The sequence below is a fragment of the Zosterops lateralis genome (assembly GCF_965231275.1).
Source record: "Zosterops lateralis genome assembly, chromosome: 1".
In the NCBI taxonomy this organism is placed as follows: Eukaryota; Metazoa; Chordata; class Aves; order Passeriformes; family Zosteropidae; genus Zosterops; species Zosterops lateralis.
In genome coordinates, this window is record NC_139762.1 from 14,615,158 (window position 1) to 14,635,810 (window position 20,653).

At 37.6% G+C, this 20,653-nt stretch overlaps 1 protein-coding gene across 12 annotated transcripts in view; it reads left to right on the top strand.

Annotated features, from left to right (window-relative positions):
* The window catches only part of PARD3 (par-3 family cell polarity regulator), a 444,272-nt gene that overhangs the window by 46,263 nt on the left and 377,356 nt on the right, over positions 1–20,653 (top strand). For all 12 annotated transcript variants that reach the window (XM_083880512.1, XM_083880506.1, XM_083880515.1 and 9 more), the window contains exon 2: positions 2,231–2,332. In XM_083880512.1, coding sequence (XP_083736638.1) covers positions 2,231–2,332 — 102 coding nt within the window. The remainder of the gene's footprint in view (positions 1–2,230; positions 2,333–20,653) is intronic.

Below are 20,653 nucleotides of genomic sequence, written 5' to 3' on the forward strand. Positions count from 1 at the left end.
AATTGGATGACGTATGAGGGATCAGGCTTTTTAAAAGCCCAAATGGGGTTTTCTGTCTGATTTTTCAGTGAAGGCTGATTTATGGTTCAATTCCAGCTTAGCTTTGAGATGGAGAATCTCAGCAAAGGAAACCTGAATCAAGTCCTTTAAGAGTGCAAGGTGCTTCACAGCTTGTCTGATTGTGTCATCTTAGTCTTGGTCTTGCAAATGTGTTTCAGTCTTTGGTGTAGATATGAGAGACAGAGTAGATTTTTTTTAACAGGCTGGAAGATGAGGAAGGATCTTTTTTCCTTTTAATTTGAGAGCAGAGCTTACAAAGGCATCTCTTCAGCAGACTTCCCTTCAAACATGTTTGTTAAGAAATGTTGAAAGATTTCTGGTGTACACAGGTGACTTTGTCCAGCCCTGTCTGTATTAGTGGAGTATTCAAACTTGAAAGTTTATCCTATTATTTGCAGTATGTACCTTTTTTACAGAGCAGGTTTGTGTATTAGTAAGCTATGTATGCACCTCTGTATGCATGACAGTGCAAATAATGTAATGCCATTTTTAATTATTCCTGAATCTTTACTTTTTAAAAATGTATGCTGAGTTATCTTCTGTAATATGCTACAACAGTATGTTTAGAGAAAACCCACATACTAGAAATCCAGTTAATTGTATAATAACTACTTGCTTAGAAGAAATGGAAGGTAATTATATGTAATACTTAGAGAAATCAGAGAAAAAAGTTCTGTAATTTAATTTTTGAAATGACTAGCCTAATGACTATAAAATGTAATTCTGAAATCTGATAATCGATGATGATGACTTGCAGCAGTATTTAAGGTGGATGTACTTAAACAAACAATGAAGTAAGTTTCATAGTTATCAAATATCACCAAAATATTTGACCTATGCATATATATCATGTGCAAATACATAGAGTTCTTGGATGTTAAAAACCAAGATGGATATCTATTGATGTTCTTTTGTGCAGCTTGTTTTGTCAGGATTTAAATACACATATGGATTTAGAGGAATTCTGGTAGTCCCATTTCTTGTTCTGTTCCATCTTTAAGAAATCAAAATATTTTCAAGCCTTTTAGGGTGGAGGTTATTTATTTATTTGTTTATGACTTCTATTTCTAGCGTGGGTGGGTTTTTGTTCAGTTCAGGTTTGGCTTTGGATGTTTTCATTATTTTTGTTTGTTTGCTTTGTCACTTCTAGACACCATACCTGAAAAGGCTGATGCTAATTGCTATTTTTAGGAAGTCAGGAACTTTGCAAGTTGATGCAAGTTTGATGGTCCTCCCAGCAGAAACTTTGTGCAGCCATGCCTCCTCAGTGAAAAGCAAGGAAGGTCTTTTACTGTGAAACACTGAACAACAGCCCGGGGCGCTGGGGGTGTGTTTGAGAAGCAGGATTAATTAGCATGATCGGGCTGTGTGTTTACAGGGCAACTTTCCCCCATTAGGAAACAAATCCTTTAAGAATAGCGTGCTGAGTACTAACCAGCACTTGGGTCATATGCTGGAGACACTTTGTGGACACAACCTTATTCTCTATGGCTTCCTTTGCTATCAAAATTAATAATAAAGACTATAAAGCCAGTCTTCCCAGTTACTGCTAGACACGTGTATAAACACAAAGCCACACCCACACATTTGTATGCATATATGTGTGTGTATATGTATCTGTGTGTATATATATATTTTTATTTTAGATATGGAAAGTGTTCTTAGTATAAGTTTTAGATATTCCATTTATGACCTCTAGCAAAGAACAGGTAGAACATGTTTAGATGGTGTTTAAATATCGGTTTGTGCCTTTTATAGCTGTTCTGTAAAAACCTCACACCTTTTACAGCTGCATGTAACCTTTTGTGCCTGTTGACCACTGTCTGACATGCTTTATTTTGAGGACAATGTATTTTCCTTTTATAGAAGGAATATTGGGAATGTGATGCGCAGTAATATTGGGAATGTATCAGAGTCCTGTGTGTCAGTGATGGGATTGTGACTCATGCAGATTTGATAGAAGAGAGAAGACTACATATCTAGTTTGAAGCAATTTAAGAAAAGAACTTTGGCTTTACATCTCAATTTATATTTATTTACGGAAATTTGGCCTAAATAGATGTTTGATGTTAAGCATTTGTAGGACTGTGATACTGACTGTATGGTGGAATGACATTTCCTGTTGGCATGTGATAATTATCTGATACTATTTTCTTCTTCTTTTGTGCAGGATCCAAACTACTGGATACAAGTCCATCGGCTGGAGCATGGGGATGGTGGGATCTTGGATCTGGATGACATCCTTTGTGATGTAGCTGATGACAAAGACCGTGTAAGTACAAATGGCAATGAAAGCAGCCTGGCACATCAGCACAGCTGTGTGTGTGTTTCCTGCATGTGTCCCAAAGTGAGAGTCAACACACAGAGTTTAGACATTTGTTATGGAGTTTGCCTGACAGATGTGAGAAATTGGTTATTGTCCTGTTTTTTTTTTTTTTTTTTTTTTTTTTTTTAATTGAGGTCGTGGGTTTTCCATCCTTTCTGGTTCTTTAACAGTTCAGATAGGAAAAGGAGGTTGCAAGGATGAAAAAACCTCAAATAGGGGGAATATTAATGCACCAAAAAAAAAAAAAAAAGGCGTTTGTAAGTTGATGTTGTAGCTTTGTGTTACCAGTTGAATATATGTAAAAAAACATGCTGGTTTTAAACTGTTGAGTGTTGTTTTATTTTTTTTTTTTTCAAAAATTGTTGTTGGAGGAATTGCTAGTTACATAAAACTTGAGACAATAACTATACACTGTTGGGCCTTGAGTGTTTTTATTCTTTTTTAAGTCGATATTTAGATTGCAGTCACCTAAGAGGCTTTTTTTAAATTGGCTATTTGTTTGAAGTTATAGATACAAGTATCTTTGAATTACTTGTTCAAAAGCATGTAGGTAAGAAACACTGTGGAAAACTGTAAAGTGATGTAAATATGCCACTTTTCTCTGGAAAGCCACACCTGTTAGCTGAAGCTCTTGAAAGCATCTGAGCCTGATACAGACTTCAGTCTGGAAATGTGTTTCAGGACCACACTCCTTCACAGACAGTATCCTTAATTGCCTCTGTTGGAACAGGCACTGTCAAGGCTCCTTGAAAACTGGCCAAATGATGACTCTTAGGCTAATTTTTCAGAAATAGATACTTTGCCTGTAGTTATTTCTTGTGACAAAACTTAATTGACATGGTTATTTCAACTAAGACTTTATAAAGAAAAATTATGTGAGGAGTCTTGGGACATGAAGACTCCTGACTGTCTGAAATGTTGGGATTACTCAAGCTGTATAGAGTAACAGTGCTGAGTTTTCAGGAATTTCTTCCATAAAAATAGTGCACAGATAAGATTTCATGAAAAGCTAATTAAAACCTCTAGTTGGTTATCTCATATTGAAGTGCTCAGCTGCATGATCAGTTTAGCTCTTGCTTTCAGGCCTCAGGGAGGCTGGTGCAAGTTGTCACTAAATATAAATATAAATATATATATACACACACACACAGACTTATTTAAATAATGCACTTCTTAGCTCCTCACATGCTCTTCTCCTCAAAAGTTTGAATTCTGGTGACTTCAATACCTTATTCTTTGGATGTTACCTTGCCTTGCTGCCTTCAAGTGGGGTAATTCCTCATAGTGAAACTCTGTGGGTGTTTTTATGTGTGTGACTAATAGTTGAAAAACTCTGACTGCAACTGAAGCAAGCAAAGCCATTATTACAGTATTGTTTTTGTGTATAGATGGACAAGATACTTAGCAATTAGTAGTATTTATCTCTGCATTTGCCAAGCTCATCTGTACTGATGGCACCTATGAGTTAAATTTCCTTTTTTTAAAGGACTTGCAGCATTGATTAGGAAGATGCAATATAAACATGCACTGGTTCATATCCTTGAATTAGTCATTCTCACTTGACCTTCACGTATGGGTCTTTTCAAGTATTTTGGTCATTAGTCATTGGTTTTTAGTTTCCTGCAGTGTGTTTTACAGCTGATCTTCCTGGCTTCCTTTAGTTTTGGGTCGTTAGCTTTTCCTCCCCAGCAAGTTTATCAACTGTTTTTGTGTTGCTAGAATGTAATACAGGCCCCATTAATGTGAGGTTTGGAATATATCTCCAGTTAGGGATATTTTGCATCTGTACACTTAAGCATACTTTGTAAAAAAGCATTTAAACAGATGGTATCTAAATGTGTAATTAAATGATTACTGAGATCTGTAGGATTAGCTGTGCTTAAAATGAAGCATTTGCCTATATCTCTCTTTATTAAAATTGGGACAGAAATGTGTTGGATATTGGAAAACTGAACATTTAATGTTTTAGTGCTCATTTTCACAAGGAATGTCCTTATATTCTTGAAGAGAAGTATGTTGTGTTGTGTACTACCTGATGTCTGTATTTTTGAAATCACTTTGCTCTTACTGTGGTTCTTCAGACTTAAGGATCAGTGATAAATGTAACTTTTGTCTTTGGTGGTGCTTTTATGCTATAATTGTGCAGTGTCATATCAGCACAATACAGAATGCAGAGCAGCTAAGGACCACTTGTCCTCTTGATGGATTTATTGCTCTGTATAGTCAACTGCCATAGTAAAATAAAACACTTAAGTGATGTGAAGAATATATTTACTTCTATTCCACTGTCTCCATGGAGAAGATGTTCTGTCTTATAACAAATACAAAGACCCTTAGAGCAGCTGTTCCAAATGGAATGAGAGAAGTATCTTTGATGGCATCCTTCGCATTAAAATGCAGCATAGTAAGGTGACTTTATTTAGCTTTTTCTGTCCCTATATTTTGTTATTCTTTTGTCACTTACTAAACCAGAATGGATGAGTAAGGGTTAGCCAGTTGCTTTCTGGAATAATTTATGATGCTTAGTGTTGTTCCTCCTTAAAAAAAAGGAGCAAAACATGAAACAAACTTCATGGAAAAAACTGATTTTGCTAAGCTGTTTGTTCCTTTGTTCCTTTCTGAAACAGCTTTTCTTAAGCCTTTTACATAGTTCATTGAGAAAGTGCATAAAGCACTCCAACTGAGCCAGTGTAAGATGTGGACATTTGTGTTAAACAATATCACTACATGTGAAGTTGCTTGGTTAATACAGTGAATGGTAGTAACCTGATAAACAAAAAAAATTAATAAATGCTCATTTGAATAATTTTTTTAGAAGATGTCTAAAAATTTATTGAAATGTAATTTTTTCCAGGTTTTATTATGGAAATATGGATAGTTTTCAGTGGAAACATATCAGTGTTTTTTGCATTTATGTGTCTCTGTTTATACATGAATACAAATGGGCTGACTTGTTACTGTTTTTGAAAAATATTTGGCTACAAGAAACATGACTGTTTTAAGCTAGCATTTAGTCAGCTGTGTAACTTACTTCTATTATTTTAAAAATACAGGTTTCTTGGGCATTTAGTGATTAGACCAGTATTTTAAAGATAGGTTAATAACCTGTTTTGTTCAGATTTCTGTAACTTGCTCTCTATGAAGACTCAAAAAACATATGTCATCTTGATAAGTTTCCAACTTGATGATAGCATACTTGATGACCTCAGTTCAGTTTTTAGTAGGCAGACGTTCTCAGCAGAAAAAAAAAAAAAACAAAACCAAAAAAAACCACACAAAAAAACCCCCAAAAACCTGCTGAAAAAAACAGAACCCCACCATCCTTAACTGTGTTTTCTTTGGCTAGACTGAGGCATGTAGACCCTTTACTCATTCTCACACTTTGGGTATACTATGGAAGTGCTTATTCTGAGATCTCACAGACACTTGTTTATCCATGAAAAAATATTGGGGAAATTGTGATGTAATCTCATTTAAAAAAAACACCCAAAAATCCAACAAACTCAAAGTATGTCTATGAATATAACTTGTTCCCATTTAAATTCTCACTGAAATAGTAATTTGTATTTTGAACAACTTGAAAAAAAAGTTGTTTGCAATTATATGTATTTTTTTTATGAATAGAAATGCTCAGACTGTGGAATGCTTTAGGAATCAAAATGTCTGTGTTTGGTGGGTCTGCCATTAACAGCCACTGGGTGTAGTGAGCAGCTGGGCAAATAGAGCTACTTTGAAACAATGTAGGTATGAACCTAATGTCACTTATTCGTAAATTCATTTGCTCCAATATACTTATTTTTTGCCAAATTAGTTTGGGATTAAAAAAGTGTAAATGTTAAAGGCCTTGGCATCTTATAAATTCCTTTATCACTGTCCTGATAAATTCAACACTATTTCTCAAAAATAACCACAGTAATTTGGTATACACTTAGATTTACAGCCTGGCTTTATTTCTCTAAACTAAGGCAGGCATGGGCTTTCTTTGCTTGACTTAACATTTTCAAATATTCAGTCAGCTCTTCACTCTGCATAATTCATGCTTACACCCACTGAGTGCAGAGATAAAAACCAGAGGAATATGGTTTGGTCTTGTCTGGAGTGAAGTCTCATGCTTCCCACAGTGTTTGTGTGTGTGGTGCTCTATCTGGCCCAGGTCACTGGAAGTTCAAGGTGATGTTGGTGCTTACTGCTGCTTAGACAAACTTCGAACCTCCCAGAAAGACACACAAGAAGTTGCTGGTTTGAGTAGAATACTTCTGGTGAGAATGGGATGGAGATTAATTTCATGGATATGTGCTGAAATGGAATTTGTAAACATTCATGAGCTGGAGTTAACTGTGTTAAGTAAGCAAACTGCAACTGAAATTCAGCGAAATCAATTGTGTTTCATTTGCATCTGCTTTTAAGAGACCTGCAGAGATTCTATTAATATTATTACGAAGTTAGTGCCTGCTTGCTTCAAGTGGGAAGAAGTGTGAAGACTTCTAGTGGGAAAAAGTCTTTGAGCAGCTTCTTCACATAATATGAAGACATATTAGGACCTTTTCCCAGTGTAGTGGAAAGGAAATGAACTTTTGGGTTTCGTGTTAAAACAGATGGTCAGTTCTAAATAATACTGTTGTTTTGTTTACTTCCTCTTGGAAAGCTCTGTTGAGTTAGAGAGGCATGTGATACACAAAATGTGGGTTTGGAAAGAATGACTATATTTTGTTTGTAAGATATCTTAACTGGAAGCTTACACAGAAATAAAGCTATTTTGAGCAAATGCATTATAATGTTAAGGTTAAAGGCTAGCTAGGGACTGGAGGGCTGTGATTACAGTATCCTGCTCCTATTGATTCTTGCTCTCTCTCTCTCTTATTTTTCAAGCCAGTTATGCAAGACCCCATTTCTGTAGTAAATTCAGGGTAGGCCAGTGACAGGAGGATGCTGTTAGAAAGAATGAGATTCTGGTAACCCTGTGCCTGTTCATTCATTTAAAAGTGTTAAAGAGCTTTTGAAGTCAATGAAAGCTGCACACATGAAGTTATGTTATCTTTAGATTTCCATCAGCACATAATCAGAATACTCAAAGTAGTGTTGTTTATTCTACATTTTGGGTGTCTCTGTCTTATTTAAGCAAACTTGCAGCTGCATTTACATGTGATTTTTCTTTGATTCTGCAAGTTAAGAATTAAACCCTTAAATCATGAGTAGAGAATAACAATTTTTCGTGCTTCTTGTTTCTGCCATTAACCGATTAACATCCTAGATTGAATGAAGAAACGTCTTCTCCAGGTCCCAGGCAGCAAATCTGACAGCAAAACTTTAAAATGCTCAAAAAATTACTCAGAAATATGATTTTTAGTATTTACAATACCACCATTGGTATACCTTTTTTCCTCCTCAAAATTTTTCAGTCAAATTAATTGTCAGCTATTGCCATGATTACCTTCTGCCACAGTGTGCAGCTTTTCTCTTCTTGTTCTGTGTCTTCAGTCCCAGTATCCCAGGAAAACGGGATGACCTTGAAACAATTTGTTGTTACTCACAAGTGACTTGGCAAAACACATTTTGAGCATAAGGCATTCTTTTCTTGTAGCAGCTTAAAATAACTGCTTGATGCACTAAGCTTGGGAAAGTATTGGTACTGGGAAAGAAACCCATCATATAACAACCCCATGATTATTTTCTGTCGAAAAACTTCAGTTTCTGAACAATGAGCTCTTGATGTCATCTACTGCTTGGCAGTGGTTTTTATTTTAATTATGCTTTTAGAGATTGCCAATTTTATATTACTGAAATTCTGAAAAATTGGTAAAGACAGAATGTGTCTGTTTAAACCAGGTGTTTGTTTCTGCATTAGCACTATTGACTCATTACTGGGATGGCCACATGATGATTTTTAGGTCTGTCTTGCTGATGAATCTAAAGCAGAAAATCAAAGTATTTACACAGCCTTTATTCCCAGCTGCTGTTTAATGAAAACACATAAAAATAACATACTCAAAATAAAAATACTATCTTTTGTCAAAGAATGGAATTTAAATGCTTCTAGTATTTCTAATAGTAAACTAAATTTTAATTTCACAGTGTTCATGGATGAGACTAATATATAATGATATATTCATGGAAGTGAGGAAATAAAGGTCATAATATATGAATATTGGAACATGCATTTTTCAATCCCTAAGGGATATTAGATGTCACTAAATGTTGTCTCCTAACTGTAGTTCTTACTTTTTCACCTCTTTCAGTACTGTTTTTCAAATTGTTAATCTTATCATCACAGTCATTTCTAGCTATGTGGTGACAGCATTTCCATTCATGATTTGCTGTGTATTTTTCGGATAAATTGCAATATTCCAAGTCCTTTCCTGTAATGCTGAAACAGTTGTATTGACGCACTAAGAACTCCCAGGTTGGAGAGGACTGACATTTGTAAATCCTTTAAATCAGTTTCCATGGAGATCTGAAGAGCTGCAGGTAAATCTGACTTCTGAAAATTGAATATTTTGGTAAAAACTGTTCTCTGAGAAATAGCAGGCCCATGCATGAATATGATATATAGGGGAAGATCATGACAGTGTTGTCAAGAAAGTCATATCTCACAAATGTGCCTGTATTCTCCGCAGAAAGACAGATGTGAGCAACAGTGACTGGGTTAGTACAGTCAAAAAACCCCCACAGACTTGGCATGGAATAAGAGGAAGGGTTTTATGGATGTGTAACTGGTTGGAAGATGGAAAATAGAGCATGTATTGTTAAATATATTTGCAATTGTTCTGAAAGAAGAGAAGGGAGATTTGAATAGTGGAGTGACAAATTCCATTATTGTGTGGGAAACTGAACATGGATGGTGGATGCTGGTCATGAAGAGTTGCAGAAGCATCCAGGGAGTAGACAATAACATGGTGGATGTAATATCATTTTGGCAAAGGTGATGTGCTTTTGGAGAGAGACTGCTTTAACTGAGTAGACAAACTAATGAGTCCTGAGCTACCTCTTACATTTGGGAGACTGTTTCTGGTTTTGCAATAGACCTCTGGACACAGTGGCTTAAATGCATAGATACATAACCAGGTCTCAGAAGGCTTCCAGCAGTTTTCCCTGTCTCTGCCTCTCCCCAGTATTTTCATCCCAGTCCTGCTGCTTGGCTCATGAGGGCTCTGGCACTCTTTGGACCCCATCTCATGGCAGATTTGTTCACTCAAGTGACAGAGGACTCTTCCTTGCAAAGCTGAGTATTTTTCTGCTATTTCATGGATATTTTAAGTTCACCAAAGGACCTGGCAAGCTGAGGAGGAAAGGGAGAGGACTTTGCTGCTGGGAGTGGTTGAAATATGAAGGAGGAAAAGAAGGAATGGGAATGTGAGTGGACTGAGACCTTGCTTTTCAGTGCAGCAAGGCTGCTGGTGGCTGTGGAGCTGCTGGAGTGGTCCTGTGGTGCAGCAAATGGTGGAGAAGGAAATGGGTGGTGGAATCTCTCTGCTGTGTGTGCTGGTGGTGAGCCCTCTGCATCCTCCAGCACCAAACCAAGCAACTGAAAAAGATTTTGTGGAACTACCAAAAAGCACAGAGCAAATGCCAACATTGATTCTAGGTACAGATTAATGTCCTCTACCAGCAATGTCTCTAAATGGACCAGGATCTCAGCCTTGAAAAGATGTTATAAGGAGCAAACCATAGATGGCTGTAGAATCAGAGGTGATATTGAGATGAGAAGTGGTTCTTTGTGTTTTTCAGTGCAAGATCTGGGGCATCAAGTGAAACTGTCATAAGAGTAGCTGTCTGCAAAATGTTTTCAAACTTTCCTTGACCTTAATTTTCATCAGAATATCTGTGGTGTTTAATCAAATGCTATAGATAGTTCACAAGGTTTTGGAGGATATGTTTTTTCTTGAGATGTCATGATTTGCAAGTACATAGTACTGAATTTCTGCTTTTAACTCTTCAAAAAGTGATGTTTGAAAATAATGGAAACTGGTAATCTAAGTAGGATTTCAGTTTGTGAGAAAAAGTGTCTTTAATCTAAACTTTGGTGAAAACCAGAAAGTATGTTGAAATGATTATGGTCTCAGTGTCTAATATTAGTAACACTGAAAGTCAGTATGTGGCTATGGATAATGACTGCTACAGTATTATAAACACATCACAATTAAGAGAGGCTTTATATTAAAAACATTTAATAATGGATTTTTTTCTATATCTTGTAGTAATTACTGATTCACTGGTTAGATATAGTTGTAGATCATATAAAGCTGTGCTTTCTAATCCTTCACAGTGTAAATCTCCCCAAAAATGTGCAGTTGATCTAGAATTAGGCCATTATGGCTAATAAATACTTAACATGCTGATAGCTTTTGGTTAATTTTAGCATTATCACTGTGTCCTAGAGGTATATTATTCATCCTACAACAAAGGCAGAAGTTGCAGGAAAGGTTGGTTATGGGATTTCATTAACACTACTCTCTTACTCCTTGATATCGGCAGGTTTTAAAAGAAATGCTGTTCCAACTTTACAGATATTTCCTAACAGAGGTGGTGAGACTCATACACCAGAGGACTGACCCATATTAGAGCTTAATTATAGTAATGGATAATCCTGCAACTATAAATTATTCACAGTTGTTTTGTACGTGAAGTAGCATCATGAATTAAATAAGGAAAACTTTTTAGAAAAGACCCTGAACAATGTTTAAGTTTGCCAAAGGTAGTTTTCCTCCTTCTCTTTCAACATGGATTAAATAGTTTGTAGAGCTTGGCCCTTTGGATGTGTTTTTCTTAATAGAAATCAGTAGCAGCAACTCTTAGGGCTGTACACCCTTGTAGAGTTCCTTGACTAATACCTTATGTAAGAGAAACATTGCTATCTAAACACAGTCCTGGTACAAAAGTTGCAATCTCAGCTGTCTGATAAGATTTCCACACTGTCACTAGGATGAGAATTCATTATCCTCTTATCCATTGATACCAACAGTCTTAAGAGACTGCTGTAACTCTGTTGTTATTTCCCAGGAAGGATGGTAAGGTTCAGAGTCAGGTACTTTATTTTCTAGTTGACTTAGAAGTTGAAGTATCTCCTAGGTTTGTAGTGTGAATAGTCTTACTGATAAAGAGAGAGAAGAGAATATTTAAATTAGATTAAAACAGGGCCCCTAATGCATCTAATGGGGTGGTTACTGCATTCTGAAGGTTTGTTCAGAAAGGGCCTTGGATCCAAACAGAACAAAATGATGCTGTCTTTTTTGGACAAAGAGAAGAAAATATGCTGTCTGGGGAGCTTTCACCAGTCTGACTTTTCAGTTGACTTGCTAGCAGTAGCCCAGAGAAGAAGGAGTTAAGAAGATGCTTTGAACCCCAAGTCTTCTGCTTCATCCCCACACCCTGTTGGTGTACTTCCACACCCTGTTGGTGTGCTGGGAACTACCTCCCGTTCACCTTTAGCGTGCTCAGCAGGATAGTCACTACGTTTCCAGATTAGCATCACTGCTGAAGCCTGTTTGAGTTTATACAGCAGGAAGGACTTCTGCCTGCTCTTCAGTGACACACAGCATTGTAGGACCATCGGCTTTTTTCATTTTCACAACCTGTTGGAAGAACTGAAAGTGTTCTTTGGTGGGCTCTCTTCTTTGCAGACTGCTGGATTTCCTGTAGGATTGAAGACTGTTTCATAGAAGCTTGGTGGGAGCTTGATGATACTGAGTTTTTATTTTCTTGGGATACTGTTTACTTGAAGGTAACCATACTTTGGATGAAATGGCAGACACACCTAAGAGGAAAATTACAAAGAAGTCGTCGTCTTTTTCATATGATCGCCGGAGAGATTCAGTGAAAGTCAGGAGACAGTCCAAGTCTCTTAGCTTTAAGTCTGCTACACTGGGTGCTCAGAAAAGGCAAGCACAGAAAAAGCAGGTTTGTATTTGGAAATTCCTCAAAAAAAATTCTTGCCTTCTAAATTTTTATGGAGTTTATAAATCTTGCTGTGTTAGTATGAAGCGGAAAGCGATCTACTGATTTCAATCTGTGTGTGTGTGGGTATGTGTATACATACAAGCTTGTGTGCAGGTAAAGCAGGATTTTTTTCTGTAAAATTTCTGAAGAGCTAGATAGATTTATGGTGTTGATTTTATGCTGAGAAAAGTCTGTGTCTTTTCCGCTTTTAAGATGTGATCTATGATTTCTCTATGCTTTGTCTTAAGGAAATGCTCCTGTAGTGCAATATGTGTCCTGTGAGCTTTGGTAGTGTTGTTTGTTGTGCTGAAAAACATGATGGGTGCTGAAACTTTTGAAATTATTATTCAGATTACAGCTGTTCCACCACTCTTTGTTGTTACCATTTTTTTTATGTTGAAATGTACCAGACTAAGAGCTTTAGGGAGTGAAATATCTTACTTATTCCAGAACAGGTAATGCAAGTCAACAGAAGCACCTGTTCTGGTGGGACCAGTTCTTGGGTTAGAGGGCAGTTTAATGCCTTGGCAGTGCTGCTCTGCTGTAGTAAAACACTTTCATACACAGGTCTTTCTTTATATTTTGTTGCTAGGATCTAATTAAATGAAATTTCTCCAAAGAGAAGATGTAGTGTGAACTGTCTTAAATGGAATAAAAAGTGAATCAATTCATAAAATATCTTTGTATACTGATCCCTAAAATTTAATCTAATATGGAAGGAGTACGGGATCACTGACTCTGACCCATCTCTTGCTCTGCACTTGTGTGCACCTTCTTGAAGGATTTAAATGAATTTTACAGGGAATTTTTAATTAGCTGTGTACAATATAAAGCACTTTAACACTTTTAAAATAGTGTTTCTGCAAATGTTTTGCAACAGTCTAGATTTTCAATAGCACTAAAATGAATTTCTTGCAAGCAAGTAGTTTTCAGACCCTGACCATTCCAACTCTGTCTAAATTTTGAGGGCGTATATCCATTCAGGTTTAAGAGAATGTGAGTTATTTTATCCAATATAAACTTTGGTATGAGATTAAAAATACAATGTATTTTATGTGTGTGGGATCATATTTGGTTTTATTACTATTTCTCTTGTTCTTGGAATGTTAAAATGTCTATTTACATAGCAAGATATTCACTAGTAAAATATTAGAATATTCCAGCTTATTGTTATTCTTTAGTGTTAATTATAGGCATAGCTGAAGCTGTTTTGCTTCAATTGAAGTTCCAGAATTTCAAATGAGGAAATACTTGAAGAAATCAGGAAAACCTTCAAAAGTGCTGCAAGCTCTGACAATCCCACTGCATCCCCACCCATTATTTGATGTGTTTTTTAGAATTAAAAATAATAAATCTCAATTTTATGAAGATGTGAAATACTAAATGACATCTGTGAACATTCAAGTTCATTGAATCTTTTAAGGAACTAGGCTACTCAAATTAATTTCAGAATTTTGTTTGTGGGATCAAATCAGTGAGTACCCCTGTATTTTGATTTTAACAGACCATAAGGTTCTTGAGTCCACTCGTCTTTTGGACGTCTGCCATGGTTACTGTGTGACCTCTAGTGGTTAATGAAAAATATGCTCAATTACTGAATTCAGGCTGTTGCTTGAAAAAGTCCTGGATGTGTGTTCTTGTTGGTTTAATTATTTAATCGTCTAAATTCTATTTTTATTGAAAAGAAAAAAGCATCATCTGCTTTAGATAAATCTTTTATGGTGTCACTAACAAAAAAAGTGTTTTGCTAAAAATGCTTTTTCAAAGGGATGTGTCTGAACTGCAGTACTCATAGATGCAGAATTATGAGAGTAATTTTAAGAGACTTTTACCTACTTTGGCTTGGTTACAATATGTTAGTGGGTGATACATCTGAAATGAAGCACTCTAGACAAAGGTCCATTTTAATCAACTTTTGTGTATTGGAAAGATCTGAATAAGGGCTTTTCTGACTCAAGAAAGTATTTTTTCCCCTTCTAAATGCTCCAGTTAACTGTAAGAAAAGTTAATTTTTCCTACAAGCTTGGTCTTGTTTCAATCCTCAGATCATTATAATTAAGTGAGACAAAACCATTCTTACCTCCTCCCTGCCCTCCCCCTCTTCCTGCAAGGGCAGCTACTTCTGTGTGTATTGGAAATGCTGTTGAACGCAAAACACAACTGCATTTGTTACTGTTGAACTTTAAAAATTATGGGGTTTGAAGTTAGCAGAATCTGATCAGTTTTCAACCAGCCAGACCTAACTGTGCTCAGCTCTGTGTAACTGGTGGTTACACAGGCTCCTTCCAGGCCTCTGTTACTGAGTGAGCAGTTATAGCACCAGGAGAAATGTTACTTAAAAGCTCTTTTCTTTGTTGATTGAGTTTCTTTCCCATTTTTTTAGAAACATTTTTCTAATAGATGTTTAACATCTGAGAATATTTAAAACTGTGCTTTGGTCTTTGCTGTTTTAGGAGACAATAGTAGACTTTGCTGCCCTCAATATATGTGGTTTTACTTGGGTGGTTCTCTGGAGGAACAAGACTCCACTTATACAGGCAGGCAAGCCAAAATTATTTTTTAAATGTTTTGGTAGATTGATATCAGTGAAAGTCTCTCAAAATCACAGTTTGTTGCAAAATCCTTTTCTGCTTCCTTGGCCTTAATATCACTGACCTCCCTTTTTTGCAGTTCAGTTTTTGGTGGTTTGTTTGTTTGGGGTTTTTTTTTGGTGGTAGAATTTAATTTTGACTTCTCCCCTAATGAAAATTATTAAATTACTGGTAAAATAGTAATAAGAATCTGAGAACTTTTTTTTTTTTTTTAATTCCATTTTCTGAATTACATTGATGTAAGAAAGCGTTAAGGCAAATTGCTGTCTTTCTCTTGCTGTTCCATGGGGTTTTTTTTTAGCTTAGCTAACTTACTGGAAATGGAAAATCATGAAGTGTTCAAACCCAACAATATCAAATATCCTATCTGATGTAGCAGTGAACCTCTTTCAAGATAATCTTCTCATCAAATTATTTATTATTATGGAGTATTCTTTTATTCTGTTGTTTTCTCTAGGCTTATCTGTTCTGAGGTAGAAAATCTGATGGTAATTAGATTCACTGGCTGCTGGTATTGTTGTATTGATTGATCTGGATAGAAATCACATTCCAGAAATATGTAGGCTGGTCTTCTTAGGTGTACAAGTATTATGCAACATAATGTACAAAGTATTTGATAGTTTTAGGAGAAGCGGTTGCCTCTTGTTATGTTTTGAATGAATAACAAAATTAGTTGCATGAAGTGTAAATGATAAATAAGTTAAAATTTGAGAGCAAAATCCTTATGTGCAGAGGAGCATAAAAAACAGATCCAGTTTTATTTTTAGCTGTTTTGTGAGAGCCTCTCAAGTCTTATTTCTCTTTGTCATCGCCAACTGACTGATTACTGAGACATGGGCTGGAGCCTCAGTGGATTAATTAAGACCTGAAACTGTTTTCCTGATAACTACTTGTGTGTTGCATACAGCATTTTAGAACCTGGCAAAGTTCCATGCTCATACAAGGCTTGCTTAGACTGCAAATTTGTGGTTTATTCACTTATATTCCTATATTTCTTCCATGGAGTGCTACAGAATTGAGAGGACAAACATTTTTTTCCATTTCCTTTTAAGCTCTATAATTCTGAACCACGTGGGGTTCACTGCCCGCTATCCCAGATGCAGAACAATACATACAAAGAGGGTGTTGTTAGAAAATCTTCCAGTCCGTGTGTTTAAATATGACACAGTTAATAGGAGTGTTCCAGATCCCTTGTTATGAGCATCTGAGAGCAGGCAAAGGCCTTTGAGTTACACTTTCTGCTGTCTTATTAGAAAGAAACACTGAGTGGAAAAACGGCACTGGGAAGGTTGGCATGTGAGGGAAGGGAGTTGCCCAAAAGGGTAATGGTTTTTCACATCAATATGTAGTAGATGTGCCAGGATCAGGACTGTTGGTGTGTGACAGGTCTGGTGAGCAAAAAGCCATAGCACCAGCTACCAGCAAATGATTTGTAATCATTTAAGATAACAATGCAGTAAAGAAAAATTAATTAATCTCATTTAATTTTCAGATGTTATTTTTGAAAACCATGATCTGTGATTACTTTTTGTCTAATGATTTTCTTCTTAACTTTTGCAAGAGTTTGTTTCGAATTTTCTAGGGAATCTCGAATGCCTTCTCTGGGGAAAAGGAATCAGCCTTAAGTGTGAGCCTGAGGATTTGTTGTGGAAAATCTGATCCTATTTTTTAAAAAATGAAACCAGACAAGCATGTAAAGGGGAAAAGCATGTGATATGTGTAACGGAGCACTGGGAGATAAGAACATTTAGGTTCCTCTGGCAGCTGGGTTGTTAGTAGAAAGTTGGCCTAGCAAAACTCATTCCCCGTGGAGCCTGGCAAGCTGTTAACCACAGTGGTTAGCTATTACTATTATTATTATTAAAACTGTGGTCACAGCAGGGTGAGGTGGGTTGTAGCTGGTGAAGTAGGCTCACCTTCAGTTAAACAGAGTAAAATTGAACCAGAGTGGAATGATAGTGAGAGGTTTGGCCATTGTGAGTCTTGAATTCGTGTTTTCCTTTTCTTATTGAGGCTTGTTCATGGAGATTGTGGTAGATGTGTGTTGGTGTGCTCCCTACAGCAGTGTAAATCATCATGCTTTGATGGCATTTGCTGTGGTGGTGTTGGTCCATGCCCTCCTTGCTGCTGATTTCCAGTGCACTAAGAGAGAAGTCATCCTCTTCCAGAGTTGTGGGTTCCTTCTCTTGGTACCTTGTCCTGGAAGTTACTATAGTATTACATACAGTCATACCATCTCAAGAAATATTTTGTTGTGGTGTTAAAATAACAGCAACTTCCAGGAGGTTTTCAAATTTAATTGGTGATTTCCTTAATGCAAGCAAAATATTAGGTTTTATTTTGACAATTTAGAGGTTCATCTGATCTAAATTGAGCTATTATTTTTAATTCTGTTTGAGTAATTGTTGTTACAGCTCATGTAAGAGGTAACGCGATTAGCCACACTTTTTGGTTCCTAAAAGTGTGGCTTTGTGGCAGATTTTACCTTATCTAGGACTGTGGTGGTGCTGCAGATGAGTGTGACCTCCCACCTTCCCTGGCCCTGGCTGTGCTTCCCATCTCTCCCTGGCTCCAGCCCTGGGAATTGTTGGTTGTGACAAATGGGGTCAGTGTGCTGATAACTCTGCCAGAAAAAAAGGACGGGTCATAGGAGAAGGGGTAATACAATGGCCTCTGCTGCAAGGAGTAGTCTGGATGCTGGGAGCAGCTTTGTTGTCAGCTGACCCCTGGGTATTACAGGAGAGAATGAGCCTCCTTTAGCAAAGCTGGGTTAAAAAGGCATTCAAGGGTCCAGCCCTGCTATCCGAGAGAGCAAAATGGCCAATTAGCCATTTCATTTGGCAGTGCATGATGTTACCCAGTGCTGTGAGAGAAGGCGGTGCAAGGGAAGGCAGGTCCTTGTTCTTGCTTGTGCCCACAAAGGGCTGGTGGTGACCCACAGAAGACTGGGTTAAGTTTGGCCAAATGCAGTGTGCTGAGCTCGTAGGTTCTGCACGTATCCACCAAACTTCTCACAGCTGGAAATTCTCACCCTGCCTCATGCAAATGCTTTCAATCTGCTGTTGAAATGTAGGCACTGAGGAGAGTAAAAAAACAAAACAGTCACAGAGCTACAGAATGCTCTAGGCTGGAAGGGACCTCTGGAGGCGTCCAGTCCAACCCCGTGCTGCAAACAGGGCGGTGCTGTGCGGTCTGGATCTGAGCATCCCCAAGGCTGCAGGTTGCACAGCCTCTCTGTGCACCTGTTTCAGTGTTTGCTGACAAGGTGAAAAATTGCTTCCAAAGCATCATCTGACTTCCTGGTGTTGCAATTAGTGTGATTGTTGCATCTCCTCCCACTTCTGGGTCACCTCTTAGAAGATCCCAGCTCTGTTTTCTTTCTTCCCTCCCATTAGGTCACAGATGACAGCAACAAGCTTCCCTTTTACCCTCCTCTTTAAACCGATTAAGCCCAGCTTTCTTGGCATCTCTTTGCAGATCCTGTGGTCCAGCCTCCACTGTGCTGGTGCCTGTCACAGAACATTCCAGCTACCTTTGTGCTGTCACAGCCTGTTGTGCAGCAGCTGCCTTCGCCACGAGGGTACACTCCTGCCTTGCCTTCCAAGGGCTGCCCAGTAGGGATCTGCCCACCCTTCTGTACAAACTCAGCATCCCGCTGGCACCCAGACAGACTGCTGCACACTGATTATTAATTTAAAATTCTTGGTGGTATTCCCTGATTAGCAAGGAAGCAGCATGCATGCTTTTTTTTTTTTTCCCCTGCTTATTGTGCAGCATTATAGCCTCAGAATGGGGATGGATGCATTTCAAAAGACACTGTTGTCAGCTGCAGTAATACCTTTTGAGGTTTAGCTATTTTGTTCCAATTAAAGGGGGGAAAAACCTGCCAAATACAAACTAGATGGGACAAAAAAACCCCAAAAAGAATAATGATTTCTGGATATATGTATTGTAACACTCCATTTCAAAATGCTCATATTCTCAGCACTTTAGCAGAAACAGAAAATTAGTGTTTTAGTACCCTTCAGTACTTAAAAGTAAGTCTTAAGTGCTATGCCACTGTTTTTGGGGAATGATGATCCTTGCATGGTATAAAGCTTGTGGGAGTTTTTGTGCTGTATAAGCAATATTTTGACATGTATTTTGAACAGCCACTGAAGTTCTGAGTGAATGGTCTTAGTTTTCATTTTAATACTGTTAAAAGAAGTTATATTTTAATGTTACAGAATTTACTAGTGGAAAAGGATTTTATCTCATTTCCAACTGAGATGTTGTCACTTTTGTTATAGCAACAAAGTTTTGCCCCCTGTTGTCCTGTACAAGAGTGGGTGAGCATTTTGCTTTACAGCAGGCTGATATTAATATTTCTTGACAAAAAGAAAAGATTTTTTTTTAAAAATTATATAAAAATATGTCCCCTGGCTCAAAGTATACTTCTCAGCTAGAAAGCAAGCAAGCAATGTTTTGCTTTCTCAGCAATTTCTGTCACTTGAAGTGTGACTTGATCATGGAGGTAATAGCACATGGGGAAAATCCAGTGGGAACTGTCTGATTTCATACGTGTTTCAGTTCAAACACTTACATTCTTTTGATTTGTAGACCGTAATTTTCACTGACAGTATTAGTGGCTTTTAGAAGAACAGCCCCTGACAGATGACATCCATCTAAGCAGCTGCTGCCTAATCTGACTTCAGGCTGAATATTGTGTTATCTGACTAAATCGAAATACAGTAAATATTAATGACTGTTCATCTGTTATTTAAAATAAATAGAAAGTAGTGAGAGAGTGATGCTCATGTTTCATGCTTCTGCTGTAACTGGCTTCTTGTCATCTGTGACTGACAGCTTTTCTTCTAGGGTACTTTATTTGTGAAAAATCGATGTTGTTTTAATTTTCTCTTTTCTCCCACAGGCTTTATTACTCTAGTTTTCAGTAGGGTCAGAAATAGTGAGATGTCTCATGTGGTCTAAGTTTAAAACTGAAAAATCAAGATCTTAGTTTCCTTGTCAATCTTAGGAAAATTGCCTTTCAGATAAATTAAATGTAGTCAAGAAATGAAAAATAAAAAAAAAAGTGAAAATAGTGCATTACAGATTTAGAATAAAAGAATCCTTTAGGTTGAAAAAGGCCTCTAAGATCATCAGTCCAACTGTTAACCCAGCACTGCCAAAACCACCACAAAACTGTGTCCCTAAGTGCCACATTCACACTTCTTTTAAATATCTCCAGGGATGGTGACTCAATCACTCCTCTGGGCAGCCTCTTTTCATGCTTGATAATCCTTTCTGTGAAAAACCTTTCTTAAGATCCGATCTAAAGCTCCTCTGGCCCAACTTGAGGCCATTTCCTCCTGTTCTAGCACTTGTTAGTGGGGGAAGAGACAGACCCCCACTTTGCTACAGCCTCATTTCAGGTGCTTGCAGCAAGTGATGAGGGCTCCCCTGAGCCTCCTTTTCTCCAGGCTAAACAACCTCAGCTCCCTCAGCTGCTCCTCCTAAGACCTGTGCTCCAGACCCTTTCCCAGGAGTCCAGCACCTCAATGTCCTTCTTGCAGTGAGGGGCCCAGACCTAGAAACAGGACTCAAGATTTACCAGTGCTGAGTTACCAATGTCAGTACCAATGCTGACAATCAGTACCATTCTCCTGCTGGCCACACTATTGCTGATCCAAGCCAGGATGTCACTGGCCTTCTTCCACCTGGGCACAGGCTGGCTTATATTCAGCACCCCCAGGTCCCTTTC